Consider the following 19,453-nt stretch of genomic DNA (forward strand, 5'->3'; position numbering starts at 1 on the left):
TTAAACAAAATACTATAAGGTATGTTTTGAAGGGTTAAAACAAAATACAATAGGGTCAAAGATGTCATAAATTTTTTCTGGAACCTTATAAATTTGTATTAAAGTTATTTTAAGTTCGATTTATTTCAAATGACAAATATAGGCGTTTTACTAAAAGAGAAAAAGTAAAAACTCACGATCATTAACTTACTTTTTTTGTCCCCCCTTAACCTCCTAATTCAGATAGTAAAAAACTATAGATATGTAAAGCAATACACAAAAAAATAAATAAAAGAGAGAAGGAATAATGTATAAAACTTTTTTGATGTTTTATGTATCAGAATACAAAATCAACTTCTTCAGCTCACTTACTCTTCTTCTCCCAACATTCAACCTAAAGGAACTGATCACCTGATCTGAGGAGCTTGATAATATATAACATTAGTATTAGCTCTTATTTCTTTCATTAAAGGAAGCAGTTGAAGAACTTAGAATTGCAACTGGTGTGCAGATTCCAATATCTACAAATCTATATTTGAGATAGTTGAACTGTTCTTCGCATGATCTTTCTTTTGTTAAACTTTTGTCAACATTATGATGTAAACTGTATTTACCACAAAATAACCAGACTGAACATGTGGAAACACAATAAGCTGTCTACTCAGCCCAATCTCTCCAGATTTTCATCAATTTTTGTCTGCTAACTTGCCATTAATGCCACTTACGGTTTTTTTTTATCTTCTGTAAATAAGCTGTTGAGAAAGACGTTAGATTTGGGTGACACAGCATTGATTGAAGTAAGCAAAACAAAGCAAAACAAAGCAAGCAAATGAAGTAAGCAAAACAAAGCTCTTTTGTGTTTTTAAATTAGATCTTTATCATATATTTAAAAGTTCCTTATAGAAAAAATTTCTCCTTTTTAAAAAAGAATTAACAACCATTTAAAACATCTTTAACAAAAGTGCACCGAAAGTATTCTTTAATACTTTTCACAAAGATTTTTTTTGGATACTTGTTTTGCAATCACATTATCCTTTCACCAAATTTATGCAAAATATTTCTTATGTTTCAATATACAGGTGTTTGCTCTTTTTCAACATTTAGATTTTGAATCTCTCTTAAACCCTCCATCACTAATCTGATATGTGCTTTTATTTTAGCTGAATTCCTTGCAAAAGTTGCACTTTTATCTGTTAAAATTTTCATCTTCTTATTGATGAAAATAAGTGCTTCTTCTAATGTCATCTGAACAAAATACCCATACCCAACTAAAATATAGACAAATGATGTATCTGGAATAAGTGCTTGGCAGTAAAAATTACATCCTAAATCTACTTTAGTGCGTAATTCAAACTGCTTGTGAGAGTTAAGATTTTCTTTTTGTTGCTGCTGGATTATCTCAATAGTTTTTTTTAATTGAAGGTATTCTGCCATCTCTTTATATACTAAATCTCGCTGTTTATGAACTTCAAGCAAATCAGATTTTAAATTTGAGTTTAAAAACTCTTCATATTTTAGAACTTTTGAACCAAGATCAAAATTCTGATTCATCATAAACCTTTGAAAGAAAATTATTCCTTTAACTAAATTTAAAAAAAAGATTAGTCTTAAAAGACTACTTTTTTCAAAATAAAAAATGCAATAAAAATTAAAATTCACTTTAAATACTCACATGCTAAATATACCATACATACATACATACATACATACATACATACATACATACATACATACATACATACATACATACATACATACATACATACATACATACATACATACATACATACATACATACATACATACATACATACATACAGTTTTTTAGTCAAGATCGATACCTATTGATATTTCAAAATAATTTCTAAAAGGTAACTATTTGCATTCAGCAAGTATGAGTTGTATTATCATCTTATATTTGCATTTTCATCTTCTAGATTTTTTTAATTTATCAACCTCTCTGTCATTAAACTGGACTGTTCACTTACCGTCATTATGCGACTGTTTACAACGTCATTTTTGGCGAGTTCAAGTTTTTCGAGTTTAATTTTTCAAGTTATTCATTACAAACACAGGACAAAAGAGCGATTCAATTTAGGGTTTATGGTCAACTAAGTTAAAAATGTAATGAACAAAATGATAATTGCTATGACGCCGTTTTAATAGTCAACAATTAAATTGATTATTAAAATCGTTTAAAAAAAAATCATTTAAACCATTTTGGTCATTTTCAAAATCGATTTCACCTTTTTTTTTTCGTTACATATTTTTTTAAGAAAGTTTCTATTCTTGAAAAGTCGAATTTTCTCATCAAACGTTGAAATCATTTTGTTTCAAAACAGAATCAAAACGTTGGATCAAAACTATTTCAAAACAATTCCTTATTTTTGTCAGATGCTTTGACTGTTGGTTAACACTAGAAGCCCCAAGGTGGATCAATTGATCCAAACACGACTTTGACACTTTGCCGAAGCCAAAATATTGACGTTGAAAAATTAATATATTATAACTTATTTTGATATTATTTACTGAAAAGTGAATAAACTACATAACATATAAAGAGATGTGCGTTAAGTTGCGATTAAGTTGGATCGATCAATCTACTTTAGGGTTTATAGGCATATAAAAAATCTGGGACTTCTAGTGTTAACTTGGCTTAGCTTTTCCTAATTTGTATGACACTCTTGGGAAGTTGCACGTCAACTCATCTTCTACTATAGTAAAGTAGAAAAAGAAGGTTATACCCTTCTCTTTCTAGTTTTCTCTTCTCTTATTTTTTTGAATTTTTTTATAAAGTATTTATAGTCTAACAGGTTTGACATTCGATTTTTTTTTTTTTACACCTTTCTCGTCCCTATTTGTGAAGTATTTCCATGTCGGACTGGTCTCTTGTAAAAAGTGTTCAGAATTGATGAACAGTTTCTAAAAAACCATTTGTGCAATTGACATTCAACAGTTAAAAAGAAAACCTACAGTTATTAATTTGCGTAAGTTTAAGTTAAATTTTTTATTTGATAAACTTGATAAACTTGGTCATAAAAATTTTTCAGTTTTGTTAAATTTTTCTGATATTTTCAGAAAGTTTACAAATACGTAATTTAAAAAGTTTATACAAATAAAAAAAAATAAAAAAAAGGGAAAAAGAAAATAAAAACAGCAAGTAATTTTTCAAAACTTTGTATTGTTCACAAACAAAGAATATGTTAACTTAACTTGCTGTTGAAAAACTTGATTAAACGAACTTTTTCACTACAAATTTTTTCAACTTTAGCTATTATTACAACTCGCAAAACTTAAAAAAAAACTTGTCTTGGTTTCGAAAAACTCAAAGTTGATTCAGGTTGTAAAAGCAAAATATCAAAGCGAATAAACCTTATATCAAAACCAGTTTTTTTGTGTGCATTTTCAGTCAACTACGGGAAAAATTGCATAAATACCTTGATTTTTAACATCAACCCCTGATAAGTGCTAACGCTCTTTCAATTTTAGAATTTTCATAAATAATAATTTCATAAATAATAGTAAGTTTTTGAATTTTAATAGAAAGTTTAGGATTTTTTTAAATTTTGTTTGGGTTTTGTTCGTAAATAGAGACTATAAGTAAATCGCAGTTTTTATCGAGTTCATAATGCCCGAACTTTGTCGCAGTTATAAACTTCATCTTGATTAATTTTTTAAAATACAAATTTTTATATATATATATAGTTCAAGTTTATGCATTTCTTCATTTCTTTTTTTTGAAAAAAAAATTTTTTTTAACTTATTTAAAGTGCATCTATTCCTAATAGTTGTTACTTATTCACGTGACCTATAACAAATATTTTACGTCAAACTAAGTAAATAGATTTCTTTAAAATAACTTCCTTTAAAATAACTATGTTACTATATAATTTTTGTAAATATGGCTTTGTAAATGCTGTATTGTATTAATACACTTTGGTTCAAATTTTAAATAAAATGATATTTTTTAATCAACATTTTACCATTTTCTTATCTTCACTTTTTAGTAGCATAATCTATAACTGTTGTATTCATTTCCAATTTGTCATTTCAGGTAGGTTCAAAGTTGAAACAATGTTTAGAATACTATAAACATTTTTTTTTGTCAGAGTTTCAACAGAGTGAAATCTATTTTGTTAATTTTCAATTTTTCTTTGGAAAACATTTCTTTTTAAAAAAATATGGGATATGTAGAAAGATTGATGTTTGGGCTTGCTTTAATTAAATTGTCCAAACACCTGCATTAAAGCATTATGAATCAAATGAATGATGTCATTTCTATTAATATGTGGCTCCTAAATAGCTCACACAATCAAAGCATGTATGAAAAAAAAAAGTTTGATACCCTAATCACCTCAATCACCAGATTCGAACCCAATCAAATCTATTTAGACTGGGATAGAAAAAACATGGTCTTAAAAAAATTAATATTTAGCTTGCAATAATAACTAAAAAACCTGCAACAATGTAAAATCAATAAAAAAGAGAATCATTTTAAGTAATAATTTTGCTATTTTTATTGTTATTTTGAATTAAATTTTTTAATAAATTTTAGATATTGAATAAACAGCAATTATGATATTTTGATGTAGGGTTTATCTTTACATTAAGGAAAAACTTTCCATGATGATTGGATCCCAGTTTATATTAGTTTGAATAAAACTACAAATCATAATGTGTCTAATATCTTTAAAAGTACTCTGTATGTGTGTGTGTAAAATGCAACCTTTACTATGTTTATTCTTATGAATTACAAATGTGTATGTGCTTATGAATTATGTTTAGATTCTTACTTCTACCAAGCACCTATTTATAATGTAGTCATTGGAGAATGTGTGACATTGACAGCTGTGACTCATTTTAAACATAATGGTACCGAAATAGTTTCCTGGAAAAAAGATAATAAATTATTTTTTAATAATGACGATGAAAGAATAAATATGAATGGATATGTGTAAGAATATCATAAATTTAAATTTCAGTTGTTTTTTTTTATTTAAGTCACAGTTTTGTTTATTTTATTTTGATAACTTATATCAAAACTTTTACTATTTTTTACATAGTTTGTCAATCTCTTCAGTATCAGAGCTTGATGCTGCATATTACCAGGTAACAGTACAAAATAAATATCTTGGTTTAACAGAAGTTACAGATATATGGCTAAATGTTAGAGGTAGTTTTTTTTTAATTTTATTTTTTTTCTGTTAAACTACAAAACTAATCAATGCTCATTTTTTATTCTCAAATAATTTGAATGATTTAGTTCAGATCTGGGTCAAATCATTATATTTCACACAATTTCAAGAAAACTTTGTGGGGCACCATCTCTGATTTTCCTGATTTTTACATATCATTATCTACATTATGTAAATAGGCTAAATTTGCAATTTCAGAGTTCAAAGTGCAGCGGTTTAGAAACTATAGCCTTTTAAACACTCTTGGGTGCCCCCCCCCCTCGGTTTCTGGAATGATAAAAATAGACAACTTTAAGCATTATAACTTTTTTCTAACTTTCAACAAGTGACTCATTTTTTCTAGAACTGTTTTCTGGATATTTCTGTCTTAAAAATAGTGATTTTTATTAACATGTATCATATTAGAAAAAAACTATAACCTCCTCAACTTTGGAAAAATTCTGAAAAATGCTAATAAATGGCAAAATGAAGTTAACCCTAGTATTTTTCTATTCATCAACAAATCCTTACATGTTAGTATTCTAATTAGCTGCTGTTGTCTGCAACAAATGGGCAAAATATCAGCAGCTTGTTATATTTTAGAAATCAAATATATCTAAAAATCTACAGTCCACTCGACTAAAAAGTCCCATTTTCAGCCATTTGGGGATAACTCGTAAATTTTTCTAACACTTTGTATTGATCTAATATTAACAGCAAATAAGACCATTAGGCCTAACTATATAAAAACGTAAACATTATAAACTTGTCATATTCACAACAAAAATGGCAGCATTTTCAAATAACCCTATTTTTCAATAATTAGAGTTGAATAGCATTATTAGAAACCAGTGCCCCTCCAACCAGCTTTATGCCCTATGTGAGGGATGTAGCCTACTATTTGTAGTTTGTTTTCCAAAATTTTATATAGTTGCTATAAAAACCATTTCTATTGCAGCATTGTTATTTATGTCAAAAGCAAAAATTTCCAAAAATGAAAGTTAGAAAAAAGTTATAATGCTTAAAGTTGTCTATTTTTATCATTCCAGAAACCGAGGAGGGGGGGGGGGCACCCAAGAGTGTTTAAAAGGCTATAGTTTCTAAACCGCTGCACTTTGAACTCTAAAATTGCAAATTTAGCCTATTTACATAATGTCGATAATGATATGTAAAAATCAGGAAAATCAGAGATGGTGCCCTACAAAGTTTTCTTGAAATTGGGTGAAGTATAATGATTTGACCCATCTGTTTATGTTAAGGTTTTTTTAAAATTGTTTACAATAAAAGAATTTAAGATATCCTATTAAGTTTTAAAATTAACATTTAAGATTTAAGTACTTTTTTTTTCTCATAAGAGGAGATTTCAATACCAAGTATTTGCTTGATTTTAATGTATTTTTATGATTTTGATGTGTTCACTTTATGATTTTAAAATTAAACTCTTAAAATTTTGATAAAAGGTATTTACAAATAATTATTAGGATAAAGTTTCAAGATTTTAAGGGAATGTGGCTTGGTTCTCAGAGTTTAAAGTTCTAATTGTTATGTTTTATTTTTATAGTTTAAGTGTTAACAAAAATGTTTTATGTTTTATGTTATTTTTGTTTTTAAGGATGCCAGTTGTATCAAAAAACAAGTATTATGAATGAAAAATGTGCTAAAAGGTGTATAGGTATGTTTCATTTAGGTTAGCAGTAATGTCTTGTAGTATTTTAGCTTCAAAAGTTTTAATGTGCGTTTATAACTGTGTTTTGAATATTTTTGTACACTTGCAAACTGCCAAAAGGATTTTTATTTTATTTTAAATACAGCCAGATTTAACTTTAATTTGATTAATAATTAAAATTAATTTTATGATTGAGTTTAAATCTAAATTACACTGAATTAAGCTACATAATTTAGTTGGTGTGTTTTCTTCATAAACAAGTGAATTGGTGCCTTGTTAATAATACTTGTGAATTTGTGTTTGCAAAATCAGTATTATACAAAACAAAATATGCAATTTTCAAATATTTTTTTCAGATAAAATAAATATAAAATGACTCTAGATATACTTTTCCATGGTTTATTGGTCAGTGCTATTCAGAAACAACCAAAGCACAAAATACCATAACTTTTAGTGGCACTATTTCTGGCACTCTGTAAAAATTCTGGCTAGCAACATTTCAAAGTCCCTGCAAATGTATAAGGAATAAGATAATGAACATCTTTGTTAAAAAATTTTTGTTGGCTTGTAGGACAGAAACCCCCAAGTTTCAACCTAAAATAAAAAATATTTAAGAAGTTATAACTCTTTTAAAGTATTCTTCTAAAAGAGGCATTTTTAATATGTAGATATGTGTCCAAAAGAATGGATTTATGTACCTGGAACATCAACAAAATGTGTTCAGTTCTTTCCTCAACCAAAGAGCTGGGCTGATGCATCTGAAAGTTGTCAAGCTATAGGAGGTGAATTGGCTGTGGTACTGAATGAAAATGAAAATAAGCAAGTTTTTTTTCTTATCATTTTATGTTACAAAGATCTTTTTTAATTTCTACAAAAACTTGCTTCACAAAGATTTTTTTCACAAAGATTCGTTTATTCATTTATTAGTTGAGAATAGATGTCAGATTGAGTGTCAGATTTGGATCAAATAATTGGCTTACTAATTTTTTTGTAAGTACATTGAACAGCACTCTCAGTGGTGTTCAATGTACTTTCAAAAAAATTATTAGTAAGCCAATTATTATAAGCCAGTCTCAGTCTCAACTTTTTTTTAAAAAAAAAAAACCTTTTCAGGTTATACATTAATGCTGAAACTGAATATTAGTTTATTTTATTGGATTTAAATGGCTCATAAATTATTTAATATTTTTTCCCCAGTTTTTTGGGTGGTATTCTACAAACAGCTGCAGGTGCCTGGATAGGATTGAATGATAGATCAGTTGAACGTAAATATATTTGGAATTTTCAAGCAAGTCAAACTGCTGGTTTTTTTTCTTGGGGTGAAGATGAACCAAACAATTATAATAAAGCATGTAACATTGAGAACTGTGTTCAAATGCAGAAAGAAAGTGGTAAATGGATTGATTTGGTATGTGGAGATTTTAAGCCATATGTATGTCAAATTGATGCAATATATAATGGTAGGTAGAAAGGTTTTTTATCTTGTTAGGTTTTCATTTTATGGCTTCTTATTTTTTTCTTGTTCTTAAGAGTTTTAGTATCCGATTGAAATTTAAAATTTCAACAAGTTTTTATTACATCTTTTTAATCTCAACCTCAAATGATAAAGACTTGCTGCTTTAGAAAATAAGTAACCATAAGTTCTTTTTATGCTCATTTTTAACAAAGAATTCTTATTTCTAGTTTACAAAAAAAAAAGGTTAAGCCCAAGAAAGAGGGATAGGGGATTGATACCAAAATAATTTATAAAAAGCAGCAAGAAAGGGCTATGGCTAAAAAAAGTTGCTAAAGACATGTTTATTGCTGACTTGGAGTTAAGGCTTGTAAAATTTTTTGAAATGGCTGTGAACTCATAGTTCAGGGTGACTATAAAGGATCATATACATGCATTAGTGTCTCAGTTTAGATGTTTAACAAAGTTATCCTTAAAAATGGACAAAAAACAAGAGTGCCATTTTCGCACCCTTCCTAAAACAAAATTCTTATTTAACTCTTTTATGCCCAATGCTGCTAGCCTTTCACAAGCCATGAATTTTAATAGAGAAAATATGCGATTTCTTTAATAAACTGTCAACTGTTTTACAAAGTTATTAATTTGTACCCCAAAGCATTATCAACATTGATGAGACCAGAGAGTTTATGGTTCAAAAGCAAACCAAGCTGATATCAAAAAAGAGAACCAAACTATTGGAGTATATAATCCTTTTAAGGAGTATTTAATCCTTTTTTACCTCAAAAATTTTGTAGATGGGATAAAAAGCAATCCTGGAAAACATATGATCATTTATTTTTTACCTTCAATTGTAAAAGCATTGCTTCCTCACTACTCCAAGTAGTATTCTTGGTTGTTTCTCTTGCACCGGTATACGGCCCTTTAATAAAGAGATATTTAGTGACAAGTTTTCAACCACTGAAAATATTATGCCTGGAATTCAAAATCAATAGCAAAGCCATCAACCATTGAAGATAGCAGTTCATTTTAAAATCAATCAGGACTATCTACAGCTAGACAAAGTAAGCATTCTTCTTCAGCACAACCACTACCAATCTTTGATAGTTCAACAAAATTGATTATGCCTTAGACTCTAAAGCAATTACCTAAAGCAAACTTCACTAAACCTAAAAAAGGAGGAATAATTAAGTGGAAAATGACAATACTGGCAGATACACCAGAGAAGCTCTTAATTGAAGAGTGAAATTTAAAGAAAAAGGAAGAAATGTTTTGCTTAAAATTTAAATTTAAAGAAAAAGGCCCTAATGAAGCACAGTCTTGCGTAAAATGAAAATTTACTTTACGCAAGACTGTGTTTAATTAGGGCCTTTAGAACATCCCTATCTTAAATATAGAAGAATCAGCACAAAAAAAGAGAAAATACCCTTAAAAGTAATAGTCAAAGAGAATTCTGGTGAAGAAACTCTGTTTATTATGTTGTGGCCTATATTGAGAACTGAAGATTGGTTGCAATGCACAGATTCCTATGAGTACACATAAATTGAAAGTTAATCAACATTACTTCTGGGAAGAATTCTTTATAAAAAGAAAGACCAGCTGCAGGTGTTTTTGTCAGGAAAGATCCCTTTAGTGAATAATATTTTGAACTTTAAAACTTGCTAAATTATTACAAATTAAAATAGTATAAGGCTTTTTAGTTGGCTGCTACAAGTGTTAATTTTACACCAGCTAATATGCTAACAACAAGAGAATGACAAGGAGTAACAAACCTTTTTTGAAAGTATAAGAACAATTTGATGCATGGATAAAATACAGCAAGTATTCGATCAAACCTCCCTTCTCTATAACCAATAAATTCAATCCCTTTTTACAATGAGTTACAACACAACCATGTCACAGAGTATAGCAGTCTTCAAGTGGCTCAACGATGAATATTTTTTAAGCACAAGAGCAGCTCCAAGCAGCCTGATAGGAAAAAATCACGAGGATTAACGTCTGGAGATACAGATGAACATTTTTTCTTAGGAATGAAATCATGGAAATTCTCCCTGAATGTTTGGGAGCTCCTTGCAGTGTAGCTATTTGCACAATCCTTCTGGACGAGACATGGTTCATCTCCAAATGTTGCTTTTGCCCATGGCAGATCTGTATCGCCATGTAAACATTTCCCTTTTAATATTACTCGATGCTGATTTGTATTTCTTGATTAGATTATTTTTTGATTAGATTCTTTCGTTTGATCACTTAATACACAGTAATTGGCTTGATTTTTTCCAACTTAAGTCAAAAGTTATTTAAAAAAGAAAATGTGTTCCGCTAACTTTTAAAGTTTCTCTGGACACAATTTCTGTTTTGTATTGAGCATAACTGAGCAAGCTTGTAGGAAAAAAACATGATGTATGATTTATTTAGAAAGTTTAACCTGGAGCTGCTTGGGTTCCAAATGTTATCAATATTTCGATGACTTGCTTGTTTGGGAAGATGCTTACTCACGTTGTAAAGCGCTTCATTCTACTGGCCAATTGGCAACCATAGAAAGTCAAGCTGAAAACGATATGGTTGTTCAGCTTTTGAAAGAAAGTGCTTGGATTGGTTTGAATGATAGATGGGAAGCAGGTTTTATGTTTTATTTTGCCTGTTTTGCAAGTATTTTTTAGCAAATTAAAACGAATAACATCATTTTTTAAAAATATTAACAATATTTTGTTCTTTACTTAGGTTCTTACTCCTGGTCTGACAATACACAAGTAGTAACGAAGAAATCATTTTTTAACTGGGAAGTAGGTGAACCTAATGACAAGTTTTACCAGCCTTTTGCTAGCGCTTGTTCTGGCGAAGACTGTATTCAACTAAGAAAGTTCGGCTCTAAAGTTACTTGGCATGACTTAGGATGTGAAACAATGATTCCTCATATATGCGAAAGAATTAGAGGTAATGCCTAATATCTTATTTATCAGCTTTTCAGTATTGTTATAGTGCCTAAAATAATATCCGTCTGAAGTATTTAATAAAGGCAATTTTATAGTTCTTATCTACCTACCTTAGTCTGTTAATTTTGAGTTTGATTCTTTTAGCTTATACCTATTATAATTTTTATATGTTTTAAATTTCTTTCAAGATAATCTTCATCCTATATTTATTACTAGTTTTATTTTAGATCGTGATTTTACAACTGGAGGTTTAGTTGGAATTGTGATCGGTTGCTTAATTCTGTTAGCTATACTTGGAGGGCTCTTTCACGCAGCTTTTCAGAGACACAAAAGAACTGCAGTTAAAGATATAATCAAAGCTGCTTACCAAGAAGATTTTTTAATTCAACGAAAATTATCCCAAAAAATGATGTAGTTGAAAGAAGAACGTTTTATAAAACAAATTTAACTGATGCAAGAAATCTCGGAAAATATATACTGATTAGATGACCTTGTTTTATGAGACGTTATGAGGAATGTTGATTCAAACCCGAGTTTGTTAGAGATCTAATATACATTTGATGAAAAGATGTTCAGAATGAGCATTAAAATATTTTCATATTTTTAATTCTCATTAAAACTAGGGTAAATTTAGTGATTAACGAATGAATGATCGAAAGATTTGGCGACGTCATTCTGTAATTATTATAAAAATGAGTTCCTAAACACGATTAAATACAACCAATGATAATTGATATATGAATGTAAAAGAATGCATTATAAAATTAGTTCAAAGAATGCAAATCATTTTCAGTATACAAAAGTTCGATTCCAGTGTAAACCTCCTCTAGCGCTGCAGCACCTTCTTTTAACTTCTGTGTAATTTGTTCGAAATTCGCCTCTTTAAATATGTTATTTATTAGTGTTTTTTTGTTCGGTAAAGTATACATGGCTAATTTAGCCGCATTGCGTATTAGCCAAGGGTGGAAGTTCGCTAAAGTATTGTTGTAAGTCGAGATAGCTGTAGCAGGCAGGCTGTCAGTGTCTTTTATATAGGCAAGACTGCTTAAAAACATCTGCGTAAATTTCAAAGCACGATGAAGCTTTAAAAGAGTTCTTGATCCCTCTAGGAGAATCTTCGGATTCTGTTTACTATTTTGGATTTCGTAGAGTAGCATTTTTTCTATGTGAGAGTAATGTTCCTTCAGCTCTCCTTGTCGAAAATTCTCCTTAAAACAAATAAAAAAACAGACTTTTTTTATTAAAGACTATAGATGAGTTTAATAACAATATGAAAATTCATCTAAAACTCAAGGTTTTTTAAAAGAATCTTGTAATTTATTTTACCAATATGTCAATCTTCTCACGGATGTCAGCTGCAATAAACTTAAACACAGTACCAAGCAGCAGGAAGAACGAATAAAGCTCATTATAGCCTCGGTTGTATGCTTCCAGATTGAATTTGTCTTCTGCGCACGCTTTAAACGAAGAGATAACAACATCAAAATTAAACGACATTTTCAAGTGTGAATGATAGAACGATGTTGTACTGAAAGTCAAAATCATTTTGAAAGATACATAGTATTTTTATATTTTGCTGAAACAATCAAGAAAGCCTTTTTTTTTTACTAAACAAAAAAAATAAAAACATAAATGCTATGATAACCAGATATGTTTTCTTCAGCTGCCACTTTGTAAATCTGGAAGTTAAAGAAAAGAAACTATTTTATATGAAGAACTGATTCCCACCCTTGGGAATCGGATTATTTGAGTTAATTGAATGTAAACGAAATGGCAGTAAAAATCTATTGGGTTTTCAACTTCATAATATTTGAACTACTCAGAACTTAAAACTGTGAAGAACGATTTTGTCTATTTTTTTTATATAAATGATTTTTCTTGCTAGATAAACTAAAACTTGAAAATATTTGAGTACTTAAATGTTAGAAAATTTAAGTAAATTGTTTTCTGTTTTATATCTATATAAATTCATTCGTTATCTCAACAATTCCATATCAAACTTAAAAAGCCGAAAAAACAAAGCCATGGCCTCAGTCACAGCAATCAAATATGTCCCTTGAAATATCTTAGAATTCAAGCAATTAACATCTATGATGGTTTAGTGATAATAATTTCAAAAACTAAAGCATGAGTTACCCTTATGAATCCGTTGGTGAAATGTATTCGAACTTGCTAAAATACAGACAATTATCAGTAAACGCACAATAGTATGGCTTCGATACGCTCTTTGATTTGTTAATTTTATTTATAATATCTCTAAGTTTTTAAATAACGTTTATAAGGGGTTTAAAACCATTAAAACTTTTAGTTTAGAAAGTTAGAGAAATAAAATGTGGAAATCGTTTGAATTGATTGAATAAAAAAAGGTTTGTCAATAGAATTTGATTAGTAAAAAATATCGAAAAGTTAGAACCAAATTTGCCTTTGATTTAAGATAGTATTTGGTATTTTTGTTAGAAAAACTTATCGTTTGGGTATCAATTGTGAAGATTTAACCCAGCTAAATTGTAATGATTGTACGCATGAGACAGTAAGAAAAGACAACGGTTTGAGATAATGGCGTCTTAAATTTAATTCAATTTCCAATTTTATGGTTAATTGATCTAAATCACCACTGTTTGTGTTGCATCTTTTTCCAACCAAATAATAACACAACATTAATATATGGCTTAAAAAGGTGGTAAAAGTTTTGATGAAATTCAAATTGTTTCCGCATGTTACTGAGTTTTGGAAGATCAGAGTGACTAATAAAAAGTTAGGTATAAAAAAACCCAGAAATTAAAGCGTGCCACTAAAATCCGTGTTTTAGATTTTAAAAATATAGTAATTTGATGAGATTCAGCATTTTTGCCGATATAAATCAATTATGATTTCATTTATGGCATCTTACCTTGAGTTTATTGGAGATGATTTTTAAATGATTCTCAAAATAATTTTTTTTTCAGATGATTCTCAAAATGATTTCTCGTCGAGATCATCCCCCTTTTGATTTGTATATATTTTTCAAATTTTTATAAACTCAAAAAAAACTACAGATCACATTAAAGGTTTATTAGAAAATGATTTATGTTTTTGTATTTATTTATTTTAGTCCCTCCGTCCCATTCAAATAATAGTAGTTCGAGGAACTTTTGACAGCGAAGTTTTTCTTTTCCTATAGAGCAAAGTGACCAAATTCCAGCCGCATCTTTTCAATTTGTTTTCTAAAAATATGTATGAAAAACTGTTTGAAAGAGCAAACTTTTATCATTGAGAACACAACTTCAGTCACTTTCATAAATGCAAATTGCCTCGATAAAATCGAGGAACTGAATACTAAATACTAAAAGCTATGCCAAATGGACCAAAATACAGCCACTTTGATCAAATTTTAGCTAAGCTTATAACAATTTGTGCCAAATTCCAGCCCGTATAAAAAACAAGCTCTTTGAAGTTCTTTGTAGTACTTATAGGAGGTGACAGTTAAAATAGTTAGAAATTGACTTGATAATCTGTTATAACTCAAAAAACCACAGCTACATTATGAACAATTAGTAAAACAATTTTAACAGAATTTGATGTTTTTAAATTTCTTACAACATGTTAATAAATATCATTAAACAAAGATTGTTTTATTTTACAGAAAGCTAACAATAATAAACAAAGCTGCTTCTAGGTTGCCTCTTACTTTTACCTTTAAAAAAAGGTAAAATTTAAAGATTAAAATAACTGGGATTAATTTTGATTATTATCATCATCGAACATGATTTTTTTCTAAATATTTTTTATTTCAAGTTCTTATTTTCGTTTTTGCTTAATGATGTTTGTAATTGAGTTTGAAAGGATTGCTTTGTTTTATACTAGTTAATCGCGAATTAATTAAATAAATCGATTCAGTTAAGATTAAATAACTATCTGATGTTCATTTTTTATAACTGAAGAGTGTTTGTTTTTTTAAACGTTGTATTAAATTTAATATGACTTTTTTTAAAGCTATATTTAGTGTGACTATCATATATATATATATATATATATATATATACATATATATATATATATATATATATACATATATATATATATATATATATATATATATATATATATATATATATATATATATATATATATATATATATATATATATATTATTAATCCAAGTATTTTAATCTTTAATTTTTACATTTTTTTTTCAATGTTTGTCTTTATTTCATTTCTATACTTTAGTAAACTAACTTAATAATACTTAATAATTTAAAAAGATCTAAATTAAACAAGTAAGTTTTCTTTTCACGTTTTTTTTTTTTTTATTTCTTTAAATTTTATTGATTTGTTTTTTCTATTTTAATTTTAAAACTTTAAAATGACAACAAGCACAACAACAGCAACAACAACTATAGCAGTAACAACAACAACAATAACAAATACAATAACAATATCCACAAAAACAGCAACAAATAGCAACGGCAAAAATACTTATAATGATAACAATATTAATGGTAATAATAATAATAATAATAATAATAATAATAATAATAATAATAATAATAATAATAATAATAATAATAATAATAATAATAATAATAATAATAATAATAATAATAATAATAATAATAATAATAATAATAATAATAATAATAACAATAATAAAAGCAGTAAACTTAACATCTATTAATTCTATATATTATTAAAACAACTACAAAAATAATAACAACAATTATAATGATGATAATAGTAATAATAAAGATAATACACTTTACATCTATATACTATTCATTAGTTCCGTATATTATTTAGTGTAAATAGATTTAATTCAGAATTTAACCAGAACAAATTTGTTATTTCCAATTTCCATCCAAATCTTTTCTACTTTTTATTTGTCTTTTTTCAACCAAACTAGTCCTCACATTTTTTCCTTTCATTTATAATCGAATGTTATTTTCTCTGAAATTTCGTCAATAGAAGAACGTTAAGAGAAAAGAGACTAAAACTAGTATCATGCACTTTTTTAATGCAGAGGAGGGTGAATGTTTACGTTCTAGAGCCTTAACTATATATTCATATCAAGGTTACATATTTTCGCTGCTGTTGAAAATATTTTTTCGCGCTCCATCACTTATGAACAAGGCATATTGGTTGAGCGTTCTTGCTTTTCTGTTGTTTTCAACTCTTTTCATTTCATTGGAAGTACTGAAAGAGATCGATGTACCTAAATCACAAGCTCATAAATCTTCTGCTAATGTAATAGAAAATTTTAAAGGACAAATCTCATTTCAACGGTTAGTTGAGTTTAATTTTAAAAAATAGTAAATGACTATTACTAAAGCTACCTACAGGTAAAAGTACCTCAAAACTACCCTTAAGGTTTGAGCGGTGCCTGTAAAAATTTATTGAATTTTGGCGAAGAGTCAGGGAAAATTCTTTAAGTTTGCTTTCAACATTTTTATATTATTTTTTATGTAGTGGCTAACATGTGTATTTCATCACAGAACAAACCTCAGTGAAATGTGAAAAAAATAGAAAACGCAGTGAATTTTTATTATAAACCCTATGTGGCTGTCTAATTATACACTTTTTAGGGATAAAAATAGATGAGAATGAAGTACACTTTTGATAAATAAAATCTTAGTAGGTTAACATTTCAAAATATCCTAAGCAAAATGATATTGAATATTTAAGTACACTCCAAATAGGTAAATATAAAGTACTCTTAACTATAGACCTTCTTAATATTGATGTTAATGCATTGTTAATTGAATAATCATGGAGTTTTCTCTCAATATCCTGGTTTTCCAGCAAACAAGATATGACTAGAAACATTCTCAGATTTTAATCTAAATATAAATACATATAAGTATATTTATTTCTTCCTGAGTTTTAATACTTTAAATTATTCTTATTTTGAATATAGACTAAAAAAGTCTATATTCAAAATTTTATTATTTCGAATGTAAACTCTATTACAGATTTTAGCATGATAAAATCTATAATCAACAGAGTTTGTAAGTTTAACAATATTTGATTTATAAGATTAACATTGGATTAAAAGTTAATTTAGATTTAAAAGTAGTTTAAAAAAACTAGATACTTCAAATGTAATTACATATAAAAGTTATTAACAAGAAATTTTAAAACTCTAATGCTAGCTGCATAGGTGAAAACACTAGCGTTTCACTAAAATATTCTAGGAACATCTTATAATACAAAAAGTTAAGTGTTTTCTGTATTACCAAGGTTTCTTTTACTATTAAAGATTTAAGAGAAACATGAATTAAGAGATGCTCTTTGTGTTGGTGGAAAAAATCTTTTCTTTAGTAAACTTTTAGCTATTTTGTGTCTATCACTTCTTGCTTTCCTATACATTATCTTATCTACATACATAAATCCTTAAGTAAACCATTTTATCACTAGCTATAACATATATATATATATATATATATATATATATATATATATATATATATATATATATATATATATATATATAACAATTTTAATAATTTATAAAATTACTTTAAATTATTTTTAATGTAAATGATTAACCAAAAAAAAAAAGATTTTTTTTTTTCCTTTTTTTAAATTTTTGTTTTTGAATTTTTCAAATTCAGTTGATGCTAATAAGTTTCAAACAAATTAATTTCAAATATTTAATTGTTAAGTTTGAAAGTTTATAATTAGAATGTTGAATGTTGTGGTGAAAGTTCTAAATAAAATAAATTTCAGGTATGAATCAGAATCCTACTTGTGCTTGAAATAAAGATAATTTTTTAACTCAAGTATAAATTTGTTGTAACAAAGTAAAATGTAACAAGGAGGAGGGAGGTGGGGTTTAAGGAACTACTAATGGAAACTTTTTAAAAAAAATGTTTTTCCTATTATTTAGGAAGATTTCCAAAGCAGAAAGTAACCTTAAGTTAATAAAAAAAAAAGAATCAGGAGGAAGTACCCTCTTGACCCTAATGTGCTAGTGCCTTGTAGCCATCACATGCCATGCTCCAACATTCAGGACTATGCTACTAAGTTTTATAAAATATTTTGTATTCTGCTTTTGTATTCTTTTATATTTAACACCGGCCCCTATGTCAGGAAATTAATGTTTTGCCAATTTTTTTGTTAAAAATTACTTTGTTTTAGCTCTACCCTGTTACATCACTCGTTGAACATGTCTTTTGATCTTGATATTGTGATTTCTTCATTTAAAAAAAGTGTTCAAGATAAGTTTAGTTTAGAAGAATACAATCGAGGTTACAATGAACTTTATTCATTCTTCCTTAAGCTTGGTACTGTTTTTAAGTTTATTGCATCAGATGTTCGTGAGAAGATTGACATTTTGGTAAAAAAAAAAATTTTTTCTTGAATGTTTCTTATCTCCAAAATTATTGAAATCTTTCTTTTAACTTTAAAATAGCTTGTCCAAGATTTCAAGAGTCGCTGCAATTTTTTTTTAGGAAGATTTTCGAAAAGGTGATAATAAAGAGCATTACACTCACACAGAAAAAATGATGCTTTATGAAATACAAGCCAGAAAGGATGATCCTAACATTCCCTTGCATGGATCAAGAACTTTATTAAGGCTACACCGTGCTTTGAAATTCACTTTCCTTTTCTTAGGAGGTCTTGCTGATTTGAATGATGATGATAACCTCTCTTCGATGGCACTTTCAGTATATAACAAAAGTTTGGCAAATTTCCATCCATGGCTTATACGTAACGCAGCTAAGTTAGCTATGTATTCTCTGCCAAACAAAAAAACTTTGATAAACCAAATAGCAAAAGATGTTGATAAGCAACAACTCACACAAAAGTTGTTAGAAGGTGTTGCAGTTTTGGAGGAAGTATATAACGGAATTGAACTTTTATACTCCCAAAACGATTTGCATTCGTTACCATAATTTTATTTTGTTTAGTTTACCGATTATTTTTAAAGATTAGATATATAGTAAAATTTTAATTATTTCAAGAGCTTTAAGCATTTTTTTACCATTGTAATACGATTTTTGTACACAAAGAAATATAGTTATTTTTTCAATGCAATTGTCTTAAGGTACTGCATATTTTTTAGGAAGGTTAAAAATAACTCTCTTTTTTTGTTATTACTCAAACTAGTTACTTAATGCAAAAAAAACCCGGATAAATTTTGTAAAAAGGAGCTTTTATTAGAAGCATAATATTATGCTTTTCATGCAGAGAAGAAACTCACCAAAAAAACTGTTTGGCAAAATTAGTTACAGATTTTTGTCTGAGTCGTTAAATATGACTTGCAAAAATGTTT

General features: G+C 27.8%; 4 protein-coding genes across 8 annotated transcripts; 2 read left to right on the top strand and 2 right to left on the bottom strand.

Annotated features, from left to right (window-relative positions):
• Positions 1-284: 284 nt before the first annotated feature.
• Positions 285-1,983, bottom strand: LOC145185470 (protein UXT homolog). The gene has a single exon (XM_090099192.1). It carries the CDS (start codon positions 1,531-1,533, stop codon positions 1,048-1,050), a length of 486 nt encoding a protein of 161 aa, XP_089955318.1. The 5' UTR covers positions 1,534-1,983; the 3' UTR covers positions 285-1,047.
• Positions 1,984-3,365: 1,382 nt separating this feature from the next.
• On the top strand, positions 3,366-12,004 carry LOC145185422 (C-type mannose receptor 2-like). 2 transcript variants are annotated; one of them, XM_090097838.1, is made up of 9 exons: positions 3,366-3,500; positions 4,765-4,933; positions 5,043-5,152; positions 6,766-6,825; positions 7,488-7,638; positions 8,017-8,279; positions 10,685-10,888; positions 10,991-11,203; positions 11,430-12,004. In XM_090097838.1, the coding sequence occupies exons 2-9, from the start codon at positions 4,920-4,922 to the stop codon at positions 11,615-11,617; spliced, it is 1,203 nt and encodes a 400-aa protein (XP_089953964.1). In that variant the 5' UTR covers positions 3,366-3,500; positions 4,765-4,919; the 3' UTR covers positions 11,618-12,004. The 2 variants fall into 2 exon arrangements, with proteins under 2 accessions (XP_089953964.1, XP_089953963.1); XM_090097837.1 differs by lacking the exon at positions 3,366-3,500 and adding an exon at positions 3,866-4,033.
• On the bottom strand, positions 11,936-13,404 carry LOC145185985 (ceramide-1-phosphate transfer protein-like). 3 transcript variants are annotated; one of them, XM_090097842.1, is made up of 4 exons: positions 13,339-13,356; positions 12,848-12,881; positions 12,529-12,730; positions 11,936-12,410 (listed from the first exon to the last, which is right to left on the bottom strand). In XM_090097842.1, the coding sequence occupies exons 3-4, from the start codon at positions 12,697-12,699 to the stop codon at positions 11,967-11,969; spliced, it is 615 nt and encodes a 204-aa protein (XP_089953968.1). In that variant the 5' UTR covers positions 12,700-12,730; positions 12,848-12,881; positions 13,339-13,356; the 3' UTR covers positions 11,936-11,966. The 3 variants fall into 3 exon arrangements, with proteins under 3 accessions (XP_089953968.1, XP_089953969.1, XP_089953967.1); XM_090097843.1 differs by lacking the exon at positions 12,848-12,881 and having other exon boundaries at positions 11,936-12,407; positions 13,339-13,404; XM_090097841.1 differs by lacking the exon at positions 12,848-12,881 and having other exon boundaries at positions 13,339-13,404.
• A 1,999-nt stretch (positions 13,405-15,403) lies between these two features.
• LOC149883598 (ceramide-1-phosphate transfer protein-like) lies at positions 15,404-19,215 on the top strand. Of its 2 annotated transcripts, none has more exons than XM_090097840.1 (3): positions 15,404-15,458; positions 18,316-18,514; positions 18,630-19,215. In XM_090097840.1, exons 2-3 carry the CDS (start codon positions 18,344-18,346, stop codon positions 19,071-19,073), a joined length of 615 nt encoding a protein of 204 aa, XP_089953966.1. In that variant the 5' UTR covers positions 15,404-15,458; positions 18,316-18,343; the 3' UTR covers positions 19,074-19,215. The 2 variants fall into 2 exon arrangements, with proteins under 2 accessions (XP_089953966.1, XP_089953965.1); XM_090097839.1 differs by lacking the exon at positions 15,404-15,458 and adding an exon at positions 16,253-16,460.
• Positions 19,216-19,453: the final 238 nt, after the last annotated feature.

The sequence above is a fragment of the Hydra viridissima genome, unplaced genomic scaffold (assembly GCF_058129835.1).
Source record: "Hydra viridissima isolate aposymbiotic clone 2 unplaced genomic scaffold, HvirCarnegie_v1 scaffold_9, whole genome shotgun sequence".
Lineage (NCBI taxonomy): Eukaryota > Metazoa > Cnidaria > Hydrozoa > Anthoathecata > Hydridae > Hydra > Hydra viridissima.